This window comes from Cimex lectularius, unplaced genomic scaffold, assembly GCF_000648675.2.
Source record: "Cimex lectularius strain Harlan isolate CLEC.00 unplaced genomic scaffold, Clec_2.1 scaffold69, whole genome shotgun sequence".
In the NCBI taxonomy this organism is placed as follows: domain Eukaryota; kingdom Metazoa; phylum Arthropoda; class Insecta; order Hemiptera; family Cimicidae; genus Cimex; species Cimex lectularius.
This window is the reverse complement of record NW_019392630.1, coordinates 623,249-643,892: the sequence shown is the minus strand read 5'-3', so window position 1 is coordinate 643,892 and position 20,644 is coordinate 623,249. Positions and strand designations below refer to the sequence as shown.

The window sequence follows — 20,644 nt, the reverse complement described above, 5'->3', positions numbered from 1 at the left end:
TTTTCCCAGCTTATAACGTCTTTACCAGATTACTCCGATGAGTTTGAAATTAGTACCACGTGAAAACAATATGTTTAACAAAAACAAAAGTCATGCTGAAACAGCATTCTATCACTTATTATGTCCGCTTTCACTCAAGAGTTTCATGTTCATACATTTTAAGTAACGTAGCGTTGTTTAGAGTTGATACTGGGTGACATTCGGTTACTTTTTCGGTCGATCTTCATTCGCGGATGACCGAATGCCCTTCAACATGAATTCACCGACTCGCAGACCAACGCCTAGCATCAACCCCAAAAACAAAAGCACATAATAAAGCTTGTATGCAGGGTGTTACAAGTATAAATTATAAAAACAGAGCTTTGAAAAATTAAACAAAATCGGTTACAGAGAGTGCACATCACAACCAATTCGCCATGTACGTTCCAAACTTCAAGAGTCTGAGAAAGGTTAGGTGGTTCATTTGATTTTTAATGCTTAAACTCCTTCTTCGTAGTAAGAACGTCGAAACCACTCTAAATATAGAAAAATTTGTAAAATCTGCTCCCTATTCATATTTTAGCTCATTGCAATAGTGTTTTCCATAAGTTTGTCTTTATCCATAATAGTGACACTTACTTTTCCACGCCAGCACAAATTTTTGCAATAGCCTTACTGGCTTGTAGTTGAGATGGTCCTTGAGTGGTGAGGGCCGGTATATCCTTGTTCTGATATAGTTCAATATTATTCAGAAACGTTTACAAGTCGAACTAGGCTTTGGAATAATCCAGGTGTAAATGCGTCATATGAGCAATGTATAATTGAACTCTTGAATACTCGAACAGTTCAACCCGCATGTTTGTTTTAAAACGAATGGTAGTTTTCTTCTCTAAAAGCAGTCCTACGTTGTACCAACCAGTGCAATCTCAAGGTTTATGCTTAATAATGTTACACATGAAATGTAGGCGGCGTCTTCTCGTGTCGACAAAGGGTGTGTAATCCGAGACGGGCAGGTGAGCCGGCCACACCTGTGCTCCATTAGACATTCAATCTTGGAATCCAGTTGTGTCCAAGATCACGACGATATATCAGCCCTTCTTAAGATCCCACAATGTTGGACACGTTCTTATCGCACTTCTTAATCAAGCGGGCCGACCCTTTGTAATATGAGGACGGCGAATTTTTTCCTTTTGAGACCTTTTTTTATTTAACCTTGTTTATGACTTCCGTCATTAGTCGAGGGTTTGTCACAATCCACAGGAAGACATTTAATAGAAATGCAAATAGAAACAACCTTTTTGAACTTTAATAACTATCAATTAGCATTTAATTGTAAGTTTTATTCTTAGGTATGGAAGGCACTGAACCCGTGATTATCGTCGTTAACTTTGGGCATTTCGCTATCTTCAGTGGTGCATTTGTTCAATTGATAAAATAACGCACAGACGAATATGCAAACAGGATGATTAGAACCTGTGAAGGTGTAACTTTTTTTAGATGTCTGGGTCTGGAGGGTGATGAACCCGTAGTTTCGTCCTTTCCGATCATTTTGTTCTGTCTATCCACGCTGTTTTGGTCTGCAGAACGTTCGGCCTTCCTCCATCATCAGTGATTGGTTAATGTTTTATGTTTACACACTGACCCGGAATCCTTTCATAAAGCCGCCGCATTCACGGCGGAAACCGGACGAAATAACAGTATAAACTTTCTCTATTGTTTACAAAAACTGATAAATAAATCCAGTTTGTCATATGCAGAAAGATAACATCATAAAAGCTGAAAAATGCTGAACATACATCATACTGAAAATGCTAGTACTTCTTCACAAGAAGGACAGGCCAAAAAAAGGACCACAGATCAACGAAAAGTACAAACAGTAAAAACATATAGGAACCGGCAACGGCTAAACATAGACACAGTAAATAAACTAGTTAACAAAACAGATACACAAAATGACAGCACTCCAACACAAGAAGGTCAGACAAAAATCAGTAAACACCAACAAAAAGAGTAAAGCCACATAGAACGTAACAACAGCTAAATAGGCATAGTATATACATTATAAGCATTCGTAAACAAAAGACATACACAAAATGGTAGCACTCAAACACAAGTCGGACGGACAAAACATGTTCCACTGTCGGATACGAACATGAACTATAGCCAATAAAAATACATAGAAACAACAATGTTTAACCCTAGAAACAGTAAATAATCTAATAAATAAAGAAAATACATACATAAAATGAAGACATACAAGCAATAAAAGTTCCACAGGCTCACAAAAAATACAAACACCAACTACAAACAGTAAAGACACAAGAAACAACACGGCTAAACATAGATACAGTAAACAAAAGATACACACACACACACACACAAATAGAACGACCATTAACCAGACATTAATGAATCTTCACCTGAAAGTGAAAGAGACAAGAAAATTAGTCGATCTATTGAACAAATTAGACATAAAAACTAAAATAAGGACAACAAACACAACTGGAAACTTTCTGTGACAAGAATAGTACAAAAATGGCAAAAATACAATAACATGAGAATGCGAAGAATACATCAGACAGACAGGATGCAAATTAAAAGGCATATACAATGAACATAATTAAGAAATAACATAATTAACATAACTTAAAAGAACATAAGAATATAACATCATTTAGGGCCCATGAACAATCAACAGTACAGAAAAGCGTATAATTACTGCATGGAGTATAAAGAAAGAGAAAAATTGACATAGTTGAAAATCAGAAATGTATATAAAAAAACTATGATCGCACACATCATCAAAAATGTATACAATATTATAAAAGAAAAGGACCGAAGCACTGTCCAACTGGAAAAAACTAATCTTCAAAGACGCAAGCATACCAAGACATCCCCGATGCCCACTTTTTACCTCCCAACAAACTTGTAAAAGAGACCCAATTAAACAGACACTAAACTACCACTGATGAAGGCGAGAAGTCGATTCTTGTCTGATAGTTCAAAGCTTCATGAAAAGACAGACCATGCACACATCTACGTCCATACAATAGTTTGAATATTTCTGATTATTCTGATCTCTCGTCTTCAGCGATCGGTCAGGGTTATAAGCAGGTGAGACAATGAGACTCTCTCTATGCAAATTTCACCTGAGAGTTAGAGATGGCGAGAAAGTGAAACTTGTTAAACTAATGTTAATAGCTGTGGCTGTGTCATTGGCACTATCGAACAAGTCTCGACGTGTTTACGAACAGTTCATTCAACCGAAGTCGTCTTTTACTACCATCGGTGTGAGGTCTTCCTCAGGATCTTATCTTACTGAGAAAGTAGAGTTATTGCAGAAGTTCTTTTCTAGTTTTGGAGTCTGTTTTCTTTCTATTATACCTAAATATGTTTGTTTTCAACCATTTAAAGAACGTTCCTTCTGAAGAGATCCTTTTATTTTTAACCCTTTGTCCTGATGAGGTGGAATGTCTGTTTCGGTATTGTAGTTGTTAATGAACCTCCATAGCTTTGCCAGCGGCGCCATTGTTGGATGGTGCTTACGGCTTTTCCTCTCCTAGTTGCAATAATCTGCACCTACAAGTATCCTCACAAAAAACATGAAACATGTTCTGCGGTTTCCCCTTATGCCTGGTAGTATCTGCACATGCTTTTCTGCTAGTGCTCCTCTCCGGTGCATGTGCCTTCTTGGGCAGCAATGCCCCCCCCCCCCCAAGTCTAACCCACTAATATCTTTTCTTTCGATCCTGTGTCTTAGTCCTTTGATTAGCCTTTTATTCAGTTGGACGACTCAACCCTCTGCGGGGAGACTTCGTTCTGGATAGGCCTCAGGGCGGCGGGAAGTTTGAAGTGGGTGAGATAAGCTTCTTTAGGTATGCTAGCCTTTTCTTTTCGTGATATCTCTGGCGAACTTCTTTTTCGCAGAGAAGCCTATTTTGCTGTGCACCGCTATATTGAGAGCATCAATTGTTGCACGTTGTTCGCCGGTGGCCTTTAACCGTATTTCTGGAAGGTCCGAGTATATGCTACAATCAGAAAAAACGTGTTCCTTAGTCTTACTGTTGCCACTGTTCACAAGGGTGAATCCTTTCGGCGAAATTTGTTCAGATAGAGCAATGTCTCCATGGCCACAGTTAGGTCGTGAAGTGGTCGATATCGACGTGCCTCAGTTTCATTATGCTCTCCTCTAGAAAGAGTACTTTCCTTTATTCAACCTTTCCCACTGTCGTTGCCACTGTCTCAGTGCCCAGTCAGCAGCTTCACGGGCGCCGTTCATAGGGATCCTTGGTGTCCTTTCCTGAGACAATTACCATTTCGAACAGCAGCCTTCCGCTTGCAGATCTAAGGGGAGGTGGCCTTAAGAAGTTTCCAATTGGCACCGTATTCGGTGCATGTGTCCAGGCCAAGGCAGCATATAAGATCTCCGACTCGCATAGCTCAATATAATTTCCTGATCTCTATAAGAGGCTCGCCAAGCGGGGACAGAAATAGACACGATCATAGCGATCTTACCTGGTTGTCTGCTAAAAACATGCTCTTCGTTGGCTCCAAATCTTATACCTGCTGTCATTTTGATGTCCAGTTATGATATATATATAACTGAGGGTGGGGGGCTTTTACGGAATGGCCGTTCATCCTAACTATTGGCGGGGTTCGTACTTTGAGTTTTCCTTTTATTAAGAGGGTCATCTCGGTCTTGTCAGCCTTAAGGGCATGTTCATTGATGATGATGATGATGATGATGACATTCATTTACGATTTCAACTGTTGTTGCACCCAGTCGTTCGAGTCCATCCTTCGTGTCAGTATGGATTACAATGACAAGATCACATATGCGACCGCAGAGAATCCGGCTCGCTCGACTCCCAAGGGTGGTCAAAAGCCCGTCAAAAACGATACCATAGAGGTACGAGGTCTAACCAGAATCCTGTTTCTGTTGCCGTCACCTTCAAGTAATTCATTTGTAATTCTTACGGATGGTTCTTCTACGAACTCTTCCCGTGGCTTCCTGCCTGGGTATTGTTTCACCAGGTTTTTGAGCTCATTAAGGATCCATGTTGTGTCCTTTTTTGTGGAAAGATGAAAGGCGAAAATGGGCTGATGATGAATCCCCCTACTCTGGAAATTCAACGGCGTCAAATGGCGTGGCCACACCCTAGGAATAAAAAGGGCCAATAAGGAAACAAGGACTAACCTAATGGAGAGCAATTTCTCCACCAGCCCTTACACCCTTTACGAATGCCAGGACGACCAGAATAGAAATTTTCAGTACAGTTCGAAAAGATCGGAAGACAACAATCCACCCGTCCGCAGTCCGGGAGATCGTTGAACTTGAAGATAAATTTATACGTTACGAATAGGCTTAAGAATGTCATGAGACGGCAAAAAAAGAAAGAAGACCATAATTTTCTGCTGTTGAAGAAAAAAAAGGTAAGACCCACTGAATAAATTATGGCCGCGGATTTCAATTCAAAAATCTCTTTCGTCCTCCTGACGTCAAATTAATTCAAGGTTCTCCGTTCGCCGACGGACGTTTCGAAACCGTGAAGGGATCGAGTTACGGACCTGGAGGACATACCGTTTCACCGAAAGACATGTCGAGCCGTCTTGCCTCAGAGACTTCGGTCTACGATCATAAATAGTAAAAATCCGTTCTTCCTTGGTCTACCTGAAGCAAGAAAAAAAACACCGATAATCCCAGTGAGAGAGAGTGAGGAACAACTAAGACATATTTCACACGGTCAGATTGAACTGGAGAGCCATACAAAGTCTCAACGTCTTAAAACATTTTCAGTCAAAGGAATAAAGAACAAATCAAAACTTCAAAATCACAAGGTCACTTCAAAAGATTATTCAAACAGGCCCAGCTTAACAACAAGTATCCAAGGTTTGTTGTTGGTATTGTGAAAGACAAAAATACTCTAAAAAGTAGAGAGAAAACAGAAAGTAACTTATTTATGCTGCAATCTTACTTCCGTTTGATGTTCGCTCTTCCTTAGAAACAAACTTATGGCAAAAATATAATCCATCTTTATAAAATTATAGATCACTACTGGTTTTGGCTCCTGAAAATTGATTATCGAGAGTTTGTAAAAATGTACAGGTTTGATAAAGACATTCTTTTACGGTTTATGGGTGTGTGAGGTCAATGAGAGCGTCAATCTGGTCATGTGTTATATATTATAAAGCAACATAATATATACAAATTATGACATTACAGTTCGATTAATATTGTAGTAGAAGGAGTCAGTTCCTTGCCTCTCCCTGCTTATAACCCTGACCAATTAATGAAGATGGCAAGCCGGAATGTTTGAAGAGATCAAGCTACATACATTAAAAGTGAAACTGAGGTCGTTTCCGATTATATTTTTTGGCCTGCCTATCCTCTCCTAGATGTCTTCAGTCTCACATTATTCACATGAAAGGAGCCAGTTCATCGACCCTCCGTGTTTATCATCATTGTCTACGCTGTTTCGACCAACATCAATAAATTGATTGGAGACGATCAAACTACAATATTTAAATATGAAATTTGGTCGTTTCGATCATTTTTAGTCTGCCTATACTAGCTGTTTTCGCCTGTCCAGCAGTTGTCCACTGAGGTTGATCAGGGTAATAAGCAGGGAATGGCAATGTACGTACTTGTTTTCAGTATTTGAAGCATCGACCACTTTTTCACTTACGGTCTTGAAGAAGAAAGCAAATTAAGTCGCTATTGCCAAGCTTTCGACCTATTTTAAGGTCATCATCAGGGCAAAACAGCCAACCTCCAGGGCAAACCAAATATGTCTACAGATTAACATATTTAAATGTAAATTACTTAAATATGTCAATCTGTAGACATATTTAAGGCTTTTTTGCCCTGATGATGACCTTAAAATAGGTCGACAACTAGGCAGAAGTAACTAAATTTGCTATCTTCTTCAAGACCGTACCTTGATCCAGTGTTCGTAAATGTACGTACTGTGATGTATGAAGCAGCTTTGCCTAGGTGCTGTTTTCTCCTTAACCTGCTTATAAAAACCAACGAATAATCTGGATCTTGATAGATTAAGTGGAAGAAAAACGAATTCAATTGTTATCTGCCAAGCTTTCTATTTTAAGGTCATGATCAGGGAAAAACAATCATAAAGTTGTCTACAAATTTATATAATTAAGTTTTCAATAAATCGTTTCAAATTTCTTTGAACATAGACTCAGTCCCAACATTGCCGACGACTGTGATATTACTCAAGTGTAAACTACAAAACCCACCACTCATGATGACAAAAATTGGAAATCCGCCTGACTGATCAAAAAAAGCGTGGACGGGCGGACTAAAAATGATAAGAACGTTCTTCTTCATACCCTGCAGACACACGAGAAAATCTAACATTTTATTTAATATTGTTATGCATTATGATAGTTAATAACAATTGTAAAAGACTTTTGATTGAAATATTTGTTATGCAGCAGCAATATTGATCAATGATGATTAGTCAACTGCGAACGTCTTCACGAACTTTATTATGGTACAAAGACAATTATAGATTAAACAATTAAAATTACACAGCAAGCAGCATTCTTTGAGTGTGGGTATTCAGGATTCTGGCACGAGTTTCCAGTATTCAATCATAGAAATAGATTTGTGCCATCTTTGACTTTATCTGATCGTCTTTCATAACTGACAACTTCGATTTTCTGGCCGATATTCCCACAAGTAATATTTCAGCAATGGAATTTTGTATTCAATAATATCAAAAATAAATAGGCCAACAAAATTTTTTCCAATTTTTAAACTGCTCATGTTAAATTAGCATTAAACTAGCTTCAATTAAAACCTATGTATGCTGAACCACCTTGCAATTCGTCTGTTTTCTTCTTCAACATCTTAGTTTTGTTTATGTTTAGAATCAAAATTAAATATAGTTTTCGTGTTTTATTTCCTTTTGTAGCCAAAGTACCAGCTTACCTACCTGCAAGGTAAATTTAGTCAGAAACTATTTCATTTTCTAATTCTAGGTACTTTTTTTGTAGATTTTATAATAGTATTTATGATTTCTACAAAATTTATTTTTTGTTATTACATTTACTACATAAGCATTGGCCTATTGCCTGTTATAAGAGTTTAAAAAAAACAATTCCGTCTAGATTTTCAACTATTCTAATCTAACGTAACTAATGAAGTGTACAACGCTTTAGCTAAATTACAGGCCTTGTTGCGTGTCTCGGCTCGCATGTCGGCATGAATTATTTTGCAGTTAAAGTCACGATTCCTATGAGGCGAAAAAAGTCTGCTTCGTATTTTTCAGAAGAGGCCAGGAGGAAGGCTGGTCACGCCTTGCCCAAAAACGTTTTGCTTTATTTTCGACACTTAACACTTTCTTCGCCAGGGTGTTTGAGAACCAGCACAAAATAATTAAGGGGTAATAACAGGGCTCAGAACAACCTGTTTGGTTGGATACCTGGTTAAAAAAATGACGTTCCAAAAGAAAAAAAAAGAAAAGAAAATCGAATTGTTCTCTTGTTTTCCCCTTCTCTTTTTCTCACTCAGGTCGAGATTGATCACGATCAAATTCAACGCTCTGTAGCTGTTTGCCATCGAATGAGAAATTTTGGATTTCTTTGTACAACCTAAGTCAAGTCAGTCAACAAGTCAGTCTGTCAAGACAAGCTTAATATTGCATACTTTTCTTCCATACACTTTATTGCAATAAAAGACCTTGTTCACGAGGTCCCCATGCTAATTCAGAAGATTATTGCGTATTAGCACAGCTGGCCAAGTCCAGGAAGGGGTTCTGTAACTACATGGTAACGTTTTACATTATACAAAAAGTGCTTGATTCAGCTTATACAAACTTTCTATTTGATTTTACTATATGGAATGTCTTCTGATTATTTATTAACATGTCTTTACATATCAGACGATTAAGAGGATTAAATCGTTGATTGTTAGCTAAATAGTGATAATCTCGTTAGCTACTCACCCTGCTCGAAATCGAAGCACCTGTTACTTTTTTACTAGACAAAGGTTTTTTTCTTTATGAGATGACCTCTTGTGGTCTGCGGGTTGTTGAACCTGGCCGTTTCCGACCACTGTCATCTCGGTTTTGGCCTGTGTATGCCGAACTGCACAGACCCAGCACTGACCAGAACATCAGACAGAGAATGACAAATCAAAATGATCAGAAATGACCAAATTATATCTTTTTTCTAATTTTGTCGTTACACATCATTTAAAAATGTCTATCATCGATGGGTTGATCTATCAGGAAAGTTTGGTACCTACTTGGTACGTCTGCCATCTTCAGTGTAGAGTCTGCTAAACAATTAACAAACAAAATTATCGGTAACGGCCAGGAAACATGAACGACCCTCATAAACCTATCTGGAAAGCCAACATCAGTCGATACCTTCTCAGGAAGATATTGAATCAACCAATCACCAACCCGGTCAGAGGATTTGTGGCACATCTTTACAAATAGAACAAAGATGATTTACCAAACCTTTTAAATTAACAGAAAAAAAATTAAAAGGTTGGATCTGGTTTCTTATATGAGCGTCAGCAGCTGTAACGCCAAGGATCTATGTTTCTTCGTTTGCACCCAAAAAAATTGGGCGACGACAAACGAATTATGAATGACAATCATCGCTGATCAGGTCAATAGTAAGGTGACGATCAGCTGCCTGGTTGCATTACAAAACAGAATCCTAGATCAGAGGACTATTGTTGGGTTTGCCTATTTTTTTTTCTGTTAGGTAAAATGATCCACGAACGACGTATTGCCAAAATGTGGGTCAAAATTTGAACAACAGCACTAATGAACTGGAAATATTCTCACTTTTTGAAAAAGATAGTTCTACTCACAGACTGCGCTTAACCAATGACTTGTTCACATTAGGCTTTCCTCATTATTGTCCCCAATAAATTGGGTTTTACCTGGATTGAAATATTCACCCCACTTCAAATTGTTCCTATGGTAAGATCCTCCTGTTAAATCACAACGATCGATCCAATGTTTCAATGCTGTGAACAAATTAAAAGAGCTTGGTTATGAAATCCAAGCACATACCGTTATCCTTCTGAATCTACTCATACGTATAACCAGTTTTTCGGAGCTTGGAAAGAACTTTATTCTAGATAAAATGTTAGAAAATGAAGATTTAAATAAATTTTCTGATTGGACCGGATTGGCAGAGAAGCTTTCACGTATCAAGAGCACTGTCGATGAGAGGCCCTCGGAGGATCTGACTCGTAGATGGGTCATCCTCACCCGATTATGGATTTCACACGGACACCTACTTTTGGGCCAAATTTATGTGTCCGACATGTAGAGAAAGGTTACTCGGTTGTCCCACCTATTGTGAAGTGTGAAATTCCTTGGCTCCATATATAGAGCGTGTACGAATACCACCCGCTATGAAAATCGCAGCAATTAGTGAATTTACTTTCAAGTCTTTATGTACTTATAATGGAATCAATCTATAAAATCTTTATTCTTTTATTTAAATTAAATAATAAAGTTCATCATTACTACCAAAAATTGAAGTTCTGCAGGGTGACAATCAGATTCTTCTGTTTTATGTATTGTTCTCTCAGTCCTCCATCTGTAACATCAACAAGGTTCAAGAGAAATAGAGCATATTTTAATATTACGTCTGTCCGTGATATTTATTAACGATGTCATTATTCCACGCCGTTCTACTACATTTTGATACGTTTTCCTCAAAGGGATGAAACATCAAGAATTCGGTTCTCCTTTGTTGTGATTTGTTGGACGATTCTTGTCGGCATCGAAAAAAAAAAGCTGTTAGCCGGTGGGACGTCTGTACACCCTATAAGGACTGCCTCATGCCCACTCTTTTTCCTTTTGACCATCTTTAGTTTTAAGAGAAACTGACAACCGCGACCAGTCCCTGCCGTTAGCTTCCGTTCGGCCATTCTCACAAAGATAATTCCTTCACAAAACCAACTTCTGCACTTTTAATGTTTATTTTTTATATGAACTCTTAAAGAGATAGTTGTATGCAATTTTACGTTGTTAATGCCATCATATCCATATTCTAATGGGCGTTACTCAAATATGGAAATAATTAATCTTTTCTGTCTTAATCTCATCTAAAAAATATCCTATTGATTGAAAAGACAATAGAAAATCTTAAAATAAAATATAACAGAACTAATAGGTCATTAGCATGGTGTTAACAAGAAAAATACTTTTACAAGTTTGTAATATTACTTCTGTTTATTAATTTTCTTATTTGTTCTCTAAATTCGTATAAAAACTAAACCTAAAAATACAAAACTAGGACATTAAGCGGTTAAAATCATGTTGGACGTGATGAAAGCATGTATGAGCAAATCGTTAATCCAGTTTCTCCCTGTTTTGTCTTGAAAAGGACCTGCCTAGTTGTCGAGAAAAGAAACGGACTTTTCACGAAAGAATAAAAACGATATTAAACTTGTTGTTTTTTTCAAATTGGCAAATCCTACTCGAATTAAAGTGGCCATATTTATGCTCAAAACGACCATTAGCATAACGGTACACGGGCTCGAGGAACCTGTTTCTGTCCTTAACGCTTTGCTTCCTGAACGTTGGTCATTTTATGCGCTCATTCTTCAGCTGACCTTTAAAAAAACTGTCATCGCTCTGTATTTTGATATGCATTCCAGAAATTAATTAATTAATGACGAAATGTTCCTTCGATCTCATACTCTATGATTTATAATGGAACATTTATGTTGTGACGAAAAATAGGACAATTGTAACTTTAAGTATGTCAATTTCAGTAAAATTGAAATGCTTTTGTAATTAACTTTACATTTTGAATAGAAATTATGTTTTTACAAATGTTCTTTGGAAGTTACTAAAATTCAAATTTACAATACAATAACAAAACAATAAATTTTAGCAATTGAATATTTAGTTTAGTAAATTTGTTTGGCAGGTGATTTTGACTTGCACTGGAGGCGAACAAGAGACAATGACCAAGAGGGTGGAAGTGATCGAGGACTGTTCCTGCCTGACATGCCGTCAGGAAGAGTCGAGCGATTCGGGTCCGGAATCAACATCGGTAGACGTTCCGCAGCTGCTCAACATGATGTCCCATCCCAAAGGAAATGTCTCGCATTCGGTCGCACACATTAAACACGGGGACAAGTACTGGATTTAGGCTTGACATCGGTTAGAAGTTCCACTAATAGGAGACAATTTACAGCAAGATCGGCCTTTTGCTCAAGATGATCGCAGGCAGGCAGGATGAAGCGGAAGGTGACAACCAGGAAGGCGCAGAGAACCGCCTCGAAGCTATCATCAGTGAAATGAAAGAGAATGGCGTCAATGAAGAATTGCAAGGTTTGGCAGAGAAAGCAGAAGAGAAAGGCCAGGTGAAAACTATTAACCATATATATATATCAAGTTTGATATGTTGTTTTTGTTGTGTGTATCTTTCATGTGGGCTTCGTTTGGCTGATTTCATTGGTTTTTCTTAATATAAAAAAAAATCCAACAAATTCATCCTTCCAATCCAAAGTCCTCAGAATAATAGTCAAACACTCCCTACTGTCTCCAATGCAACTTCCTCCACAATGACCTCTTAAACTACCGTTTGTAAATAAATTAATCCAAATTTTCTATGTCCATGATAAACTCTCTGCTCACCACACCAAATCCAAGTCCAATATAATTTACCCTTATAACCCATGACTAAAGTGAGATGGCCCTGGGACATCCTAACCAAGGACTAATCCTTGAGTTATGCTGGGAGAGCAACAAATATTATTAACTCCCCTCAAGAAATTTACAGTTATTTGTAAATATGTATTTCTTTAACAAATCACCCCCAAACCAAATTTGGTATGGTTTCATCTTAGACTGTCATGATAGTTCTTAAATAATAAGTACAAGTGTCTATGTAAACTATTTGTTGATCTAGGTCTTCAGAACCATCATTTTGTAATGCAAAATATGTGTTTCAGGTTAAAGTAGACATTGGTAAATTCAAGGAACTTTTATCTAAAATTGAGACAAAACATAACTCTGAAAATCACCACATCGAAACAGAACCCAGTGTTCACCGTCACCAACATGGACTTCATCACGTGAGCACTCATCATACAAAGGTACCCACAAAAATTTCCATTTTTGCGCATTTTACCCAAATTTTTTTTAAACATATTTTCAGATCGAAGAGGAAGAGATCCTACCGAATCCGACACTCGACATCTCATCCCACCACCTTCGTCCGGCAATCGAAGGCTCGGAAATAACATATCTACCACAGACTTCCCCCACGCACACCCATCACCACAGCCACAAATTAGAAGAATAATCCTCAGTATTCGACTTCAGCATAAGATCATATTTTGGAGAGACATGATTTATCGATTTAATTGAAGATTATAAAATAAATAAATGTAGTCACACATTCATCACAAGTCTTGTCAATTATATTAATTTATCAAAAATACATAAGTTATTCTTAAGGTTTAAAAAGAAAATAAAAATTGTATTGACATTTATTTTTATTGAGGTACAATAGTTGGTTAACATAGATTTTACATGTCTAAACCTAATTTTTTTTATTAAAATAGTAAACATAATCATTTATGTTTAAAAATTAAAACTCCCTTGTTAGCAATGTTTGCCAAGACTACATCTCCCTGTTTTGCCATGTTACCTTTCAATTTTGTCTACTAGAGGCTTTATGTTAGGCTGTGTTAAATTGTTTAAAAATATATATTTTGTATTAATTCTTAAGTTAGCATTATTTACGATGTACAGTTTTGCTTTCTTTATTCAGATTAATTCTATATATATAAATATGTTGTATTAACAGTTTTATGTTGTTTAGTAAATATTCGAGTTTTTAATAAAGATTCTATTTAACGTTGAACTGGGTTTTATTAGAATTTCTGTATTTCATTGGCTCAACTCATTTCATTGAAAAAATGATTTGGCGATCACAACACATTTAGATTTAAGTAAAAATTATACAAATTTAAAAATAAAATTGAGCAAAAATCGGGTACAATTTTCAAAATGGTTGTGTGGTAGGATCAAATATCACATATGAAACCTTTTTCAAGTTTCACTTTCTCCCAGCACAAGCCAGCTCTAATATTTAATTTTATTATTTTTATTATTATTATTATTATTATCAATACATATAAACTATCATATACAAGAAGCAGATTTGAAAAATACATTCATTTGAAAAAAAGGGGGACAATCATCTATTTTTATCAGTTACTTTTGCCACATTTAGAATTTTTGTTGAGTTGTGACTAGATGGACCAAGACAAACAACACAAATTAAAATCACAAAAAACTGAAAATATATCATGCACAAGGGTATTAAAAACATACTAGTCATCCTAGAAAGTTTGTAACAGATTTTTCCATAAAATATGTCAATTTCTGTCTAATTTTTCTTATTTTGTTTGAAAGATTTATCAACGATAAAGGAACTTTAAAGTATAACCAAAGCAGAATACATGCCAGAAAATACAATAAGATTAGATTAGATAATAACTACCTCTTATCAGAAATCATTTTTCAAAATAATATATAATACATAAATAAAAATAAATTTTGATTAAATACAGAAGAGGATAGAAATGCCTTATCATTTATCTGACTGTATTAAGTTTTAATTCATTTGGTAGTGTTGTTCCAAAGTAGAATAGATAATCCCTTCAGAAATATCAATTTGTATCCCTCCTTGGGATAAAACACATGAGTTTCTAATTTTGATTAAAAACAAATCTGTCTGAATTTCAAAATGACAAGTTTAAAGGACAAATAATTTAGACAATTTGTTTTATCACCTTTAAAACTATTATTTTGCCTTTTTTTAATTAGTCATCTATCTGTTGGATGTACTTTGTAGAATGAGTGTACATTTTATCAAATTACCCTTTAATTTATGAATAAATTTAACTCACAACTGCAGTCACAATTTGCTATGTAAAAATAATCTGAAAGAATTTTTTCACTTACACTGTAGGTTTACTAAACAACTTTAATGAATTTTTGGATTGCTTATTTCAATTGTAGGGACAAAAGAAAAATGAAAGGCACAGCCAGTATTGAAAAAAGGTAAGAGCACAGGGAATCTAAGTGATCACATTTAATGATTGTCAATCTATTTTAGATTCATAATCAAAATATTAAAAAAATGAAACAAGCAATCCAAAACCATGTTTTGTCCAGGTAAGAAATAAACTTAAAAATTCAGTTTGTTTGCACTGGTTTATCGATAATTACAACACCGGCGTAGCTCCTTCCGATGCCCATGCAGGACGGAAGCATGGACCAGGTGTTGGATTTTGGGTTGTAGACTTCCACCGAGGCGAGATTCGATGTACCATCATCACCGCCGACGACATACAGTAATCCTTTCAAAGCCACAACACCTGAAAATCAATGCACTAGGATCATCTTTTCACCTTGTAATTATAAAGAAAATACCTGCATTCCGCCTGCACAGCGCCATATCAGTAACTGGTGACCATTTATTTGTTTCGGGGTTATACGCTTCAACAGATTTCCTGACTAATGGGCCATCATGGCCACCGACTGCATATAAAATGCCATCCAGGACACCTACACCTATAGTAGTATGACATTTAGCACAAAATATTTCTCTAGTTTGATGATGTTTGATAGTTGCTTATCATTGCTGATTATGTACGTCAGACACATTTCATCATATCCAGTGGTAAGCAAGCAAGATCCTGAAGAAAACATAGAGGATAGGCATACCAAAAATCAAACTACAAATTGTTTTGTTCTTTAGAGTTACAAAATCAGTGAGGATTGGCAGACCAAGATGATAGGCAACCATCAAACTACAGGTTCATCACTCCAAAGACCACAGGAAAAAATCTCAAACCAAAATACTTTGAGTTTTCTTTTTAGCCATACCTGCTCCACTTCTCCTAGCTGCCATATCAGCCACAGGTTTCCATTTATTTGTTTCCGGGCAGTAGCATTCTACCGAACTAAGGCAATGCCTTGAAGCACCATCATAACCACCAACCTTTAACACATTGTCAAGATTAAATCTAATAGATAAATTTTTTAATCATTAAAACTTACGGCGTAAAGTTGGTTGTTGACAACACCCACGCCGACACTACTCCTACGTGTAGACATAGATGCTATCATATTCCATTCTTGTTTCCTTGGATCGAAGACCTCTGCACTGTTGAGACCAGTAGAGCCGTCGAAACCTCCAACAGCGTAGATGCAGTTGTTCAGCACTGCTACTCCGAGCGTGCTTCTTCTTGCTTCCATGCTGCTACTTGTCACCCATTGGTCAGTCAAAGCGTCATACACATCAACTGTCCTGACTCTAAGGGAACCGTTAAAGCCGCCTACTGCGTACACTTTGCCCTGGAGTACGACTAAACCTGCTCGACACCTTCGACCAGGCATCTCGGCGACATTTGTCCAACTCTCTACACTAAAGTCATAGCATTCAACGGAGCGAATTGCTTTCGGTGCCTGCCCTCCTACTACCAACATAACCTGTAAAAAAATCATGCCTCAATTTAAAAACAATGTGTCAAAATTGTAATATTTATCTGCACATTTATAACAAATTTTTAAAGCTTATTAAACAACGAAAAAGAAAAAAATGGTCCATTCACAAAAGTATAATATGTATATTAAAGATAAAGAAGAAAAATATGACTAAAACAATTCCCATAATATTGGGTCTGCACATAAGTTTCCCCCCCCCCAAAAAAATGTCCAACTTCCAAAATATAAATTTATTTCATTAATCATTTTTATTTAATTTATTTATTTACTTATTTATTTTTTATTACTATTACGGAGGATACGAGGAACTGGAGGAGTTCCCCCTGTGCTCTAGAATAAGCAATCCTTAAGACTGATTTTCAGAGTGTTTTTGTTGAACCTATGTTTTAAGTAAGTGATTGTCTAAAGGTGGCTGCAGTCAAACAGGATTCGCCAAATGCCGAGCAAAGGTTTGCCCAATCCTGACTAGTCGGGAAGGGTACTCAGTTACCTTGTCCTCTTCAAAGTATACAAATATTCATGAAGTAACCAAACTCAAAGCATCCACACATTTAATCAACTGTACTGTATGGATATCAACTGTAATCATCAACCAACACTGCTATTTATTTTTTATTAATAAACAATTCCTAAGTAGTATAGATGTATTAATGAAATAACATCATAGCATTGTTTCTGTCGGTTAGGAATGGATTGGCCCAACATAACATTCTTTGTGTTCCTCGGAACGAGGTTTTCAATGCAAGGAACAGTACTCTGTGACTGATTTGTGTCTGAGTTTAGATCTACTATATAAAACAGTAACCGCAGCTGCAGTTGTGACAGTTTCACTGTTGTCCATCACGATGGGTAGTAAGTCAAGGAGTTGCACGGCACTTGGAAAATATGTATTTGCTGTTTCTGTATAAACTGGTTGGTTGTACAAAACCTGAAGCTCATTAGGCATTCCATAACAAGATTTGATCCATCTCTCTCCATCAAAAACCTCTGAACCAGTCGACTCTCAGGATCAGTTACTACCATAAATTTCATATCAACAGTTTGAGATCAAATTCATACAGTAATATCACAAATGAATTTTATCTGCTTCTATGACACGGGTCACAGTTTATTCTAAATTAACTTTTGGGATCAACTACTCCTTTCATAACAATCTCTTTCAATAGGTCTTTTCCCACCCTAGAGCTAACTAGGCTAGAAGGTAATAAAGTGTGAAAGTCGAAATTTGAAGGAAAAAACTTATGCATGCACCAATTTAAATACTGCAATAAATGGATTGTTTTTACCTTAGGAACTCCGACAGGTTGCCTAGGTTTAGTTCTTGGTGTGTTGAATACCAATCTTTGATCAGTCTTAAGTAAATGATATTTTAAAGCCTCTATTAAATAATCTTTACCTATAACGTTAAAAATGTGTTAATAATTTTTTTTTTTTGTGTGTGTTAACAACATATTTCAAATTTCTTACATTGTAAGTTTGCCTTTAAAAGTGGTTCTTCCTCGACTCTTTGAACAAGATAATCTTGAGGTAAAAGTGGCAATCTAACATATTCCATAAGTTCGGCCAAATATTCCTGCCTTTCCTCCAACTCGTGATTGACCCAATTCACAACGCATTCGAACACCTTCTCTTCGGATTTCACAGCCAGGCGATCGGAACAGATCAATTTACATACTTGGTGATGCGACAGGGCCAAGAATTCCTCGCTTTCAACTACCTCGCTACAAAACGGTAAAAATAATTTTTGGCGTTACTTAAAAAAATGTGTAAACATACGAAAAATGCTGCTCGATGAAGGACTCGGCAGTGGCTAACAACTCGATACAGCCATGCAGATCCGCAAACGCTCTTATTCCGAGACAATTTGTTGGGTGGAGCTGCGACTGCAGAAAATCGCAGCAGGCATCCCTCACATCAGAAAGCTGCAGGAGGTTAGCAGCAGGCAATAAAACCTATATTTTATTGAAATATTATAAATTGAATTGAACATATAGTATAAATTATTTTAAATTACACTCTTAAACTATGAAATAATGGATAGATATAAAACATATTATCAGTTATAATAAATACATTACTGAACTCAAATTTTGTTTTAATTATAATGAACTTAAGTTAATGCAATTTCACATATTTTTTCTTTTATTAATAATAATTAAAAAATTTAAAATGCTAATTTGGAAATAAAATAATAACTTTTTAATCATGCTTGTTAAATTTACCTGTACATTTTCTTCTGTGACATGCACCTCAGCAGTGTAGACGTAGTCTACAAGAAGTTGAAGCGCATAAGGGTCAAGCCCTTGGAGAACTATCCTCTCCTGCCGGCTTTCCTCGAAGCTTGTGAACATAGCATGGAAGTACGGCGAGCAAGCCGCCAAGACCATCTTGTGAGCCGAAATCTCAACTGTCTCAGCCACCAGCCTGACATCGCAGAGGAGGTGTTGCCTGTAAAGAAGTTAGGTCAAAAGATTGCGGTGAAAGAGGAAAGACTTATTCTTACTTTCTCATGATATTAAGTACATCAAACGCCCTCTGTGTGTGCATATGATTTCTGTAAGGCGGTTTCTCCTTGGCCCCACTCCTGGGGATCTGTTTCTGAGAGCTTTCATCGAGAGAATTTTGACTCGCATACCTCAGTAACATACAGCTAAACAAAAATGAATAAATAAAAACATATTTGACAAAAATAGTTCTGATTTTTTTTTTTTTAATCAGAATTTATTTTATGGGATAAAAAAATCCATATTTACTAATTAAGTATTTCCAAAACACAAAATTTGGGATGTGGCAGGTTAGTTAGTCCTTTGTCCTTCAAAGAGTCTTCAAGGTAAATTATAACATTTTAATACTTTTAAAGCAAATTATTTCAGCATAAGCAAAATGTTATAACAACAAAACAGAAGATAACGCAAGCTAAAAATGATCATTGACAACTAAACAAAAAATTGTTTTGTTTTTTAGGTCAGTCCCAATACTATTTTTTTACGTACGACATGTCATACCTCCTTGGGGAGCTGGCAACTAGCCAAACAATTCATCAGACGTATCAGCTTATCATCAAGCTCCCCAGTGAGTCCCTCGTACATAACATCCATAATCAAATTGGGAAGAGTTTACGCATTCTAAACAGGGGAAGGTGGCTGGCCCAATGGGACCAATGGAGGATGGACATTTTGGCCTACCATAAATGGTCTAGGCATACCAAAAATGATCGGAATCGACCAAACTATAAATTTCACCAGCGTTTACACAGCACTTATGGACCTGAATATGAGTTGCAATTGTAACTGAAATATTAATCTACCAGTTGGTCATTGCTTGCAGAAGGAAGTTTATATCCCTACAAGTCGACAAATCAATCACATGGACCTCCTAGGGGAGCCGAAGATAAAACATAATCAAATTGGGAGGAAGCTAGTAGTTTATGCATTTTAATTTTGGCCTATCCTTCATTTTTGGTGTGACCTGACCAAAATAGAGCATACCAAAAATGATCGGAAACGACCAAACTACAAATTCCACCAGTGTTTATACAGCACTTATGGACCTGAAAAGTGTGGCAATTTTAATTCAAATATCCATGTTACAGTTGGTCAATGAGATGGTCAGAGGCTGTCGCCAAGGAATAAAATTGAAAAAAAAAAAATGAACACAAACACGTAAATATATTTGTTTTTAGAGGACAAGCTTGGCATTGCTGAACTGGATGAGTCAACAGAAGTGGAGGAAAGTCAACAAAACGAACGTAAGTCAAAAGTGGAATTTGGATAGTGAAAAACCGCTCACCTTCCTCTTTCTACGCCAAAATCCGTCGACAACTCCATAATTTATCTCCTCCCCGGGGAAAAACGAAATGACGAAACATATACTAAATTTTCTTCAACTGCGACATCGGAACTGCGGGAGTTAATCGTAAAAAAAGAACAGAAAGATTTGAACTCGGTGAGAGGGGGGGTATAAATTAAAACTCGTAACTGCCGAGAAAACAAATCCGAGGGTGACACCGGACCTTATTTTTTCGGATTTTCCTTTTTCTAAAGGAAAAATACAAAATAATAAAAAAAGATGTTAAGGTTGACAACACAGGAGAGCGTAACCTTGTTCGACGGATTAACGGGCCCGAACGACGG

At 36.6% G+C, this 20,644-nt stretch overlaps 2 protein-coding genes across 4 annotated transcripts in view; one reads left to right on the top strand and one right to left on the bottom strand.

Annotated features, from left to right (window-relative positions):
• Positions 1 to 13,857, top strand: part of LOC106670372 — a 21,249-nt gene extending 7,392 nt beyond the window's left edge. For both annotated transcript variants that reach the window (XM_014400637.2, XM_014400636.2), the window contains exons 5-8: positions 11,911 to 12,122; positions 12,181 to 12,349; positions 12,941 to 13,084; positions 13,147 to 13,857. In XM_014400637.2, the coding sequence (XP_014256123.1) occupies positions 11,911 to 12,122; positions 12,181 to 12,349; positions 12,941 to 13,084; positions 13,147 to 13,293 (672 nt within the window). In that variant the 3' untranslated portion in view covers positions 13,294 to 13,857. The remainder of the gene's footprint in view (positions 1 to 11,910; positions 12,123 to 12,180; positions 12,350 to 12,940; positions 13,085 to 13,146) is intronic.
• LOC106670371 (ring canal kelch homolog) lies at positions 13,469 to 20,644 on the bottom strand. Of its 2 annotated transcripts, none has more exons than XM_014400635.2 (10): positions 20,301 to 20,644; positions 19,015 to 19,161; positions 18,734 to 18,959; positions 18,288 to 18,463; positions 17,979 to 18,232; positions 17,798 to 17,907; positions 16,065 to 16,496; positions 15,891 to 16,005; positions 15,435 to 15,575; positions 13,469 to 15,379 (listed from the first exon to the last, which is right to left on the bottom strand). In XM_014400635.2, exons 1-10 carry the CDS (start codon positions 20,336 to 20,338, stop codon positions 15,198 to 15,200), a joined length of 1,821 nt encoding a protein of 606 aa, XP_014256121.1. In that variant the 5' UTR covers positions 20,339 to 20,644; the 3' UTR covers positions 13,469 to 15,197. The 2 variants fall into 2 exon arrangements, with proteins under 2 accessions (XP_014256121.1, XP_024081403.1); XM_024225635.1 differs by lacking the exon at positions 20,301 to 20,644 and adding an exon at positions 19,265 to 19,364.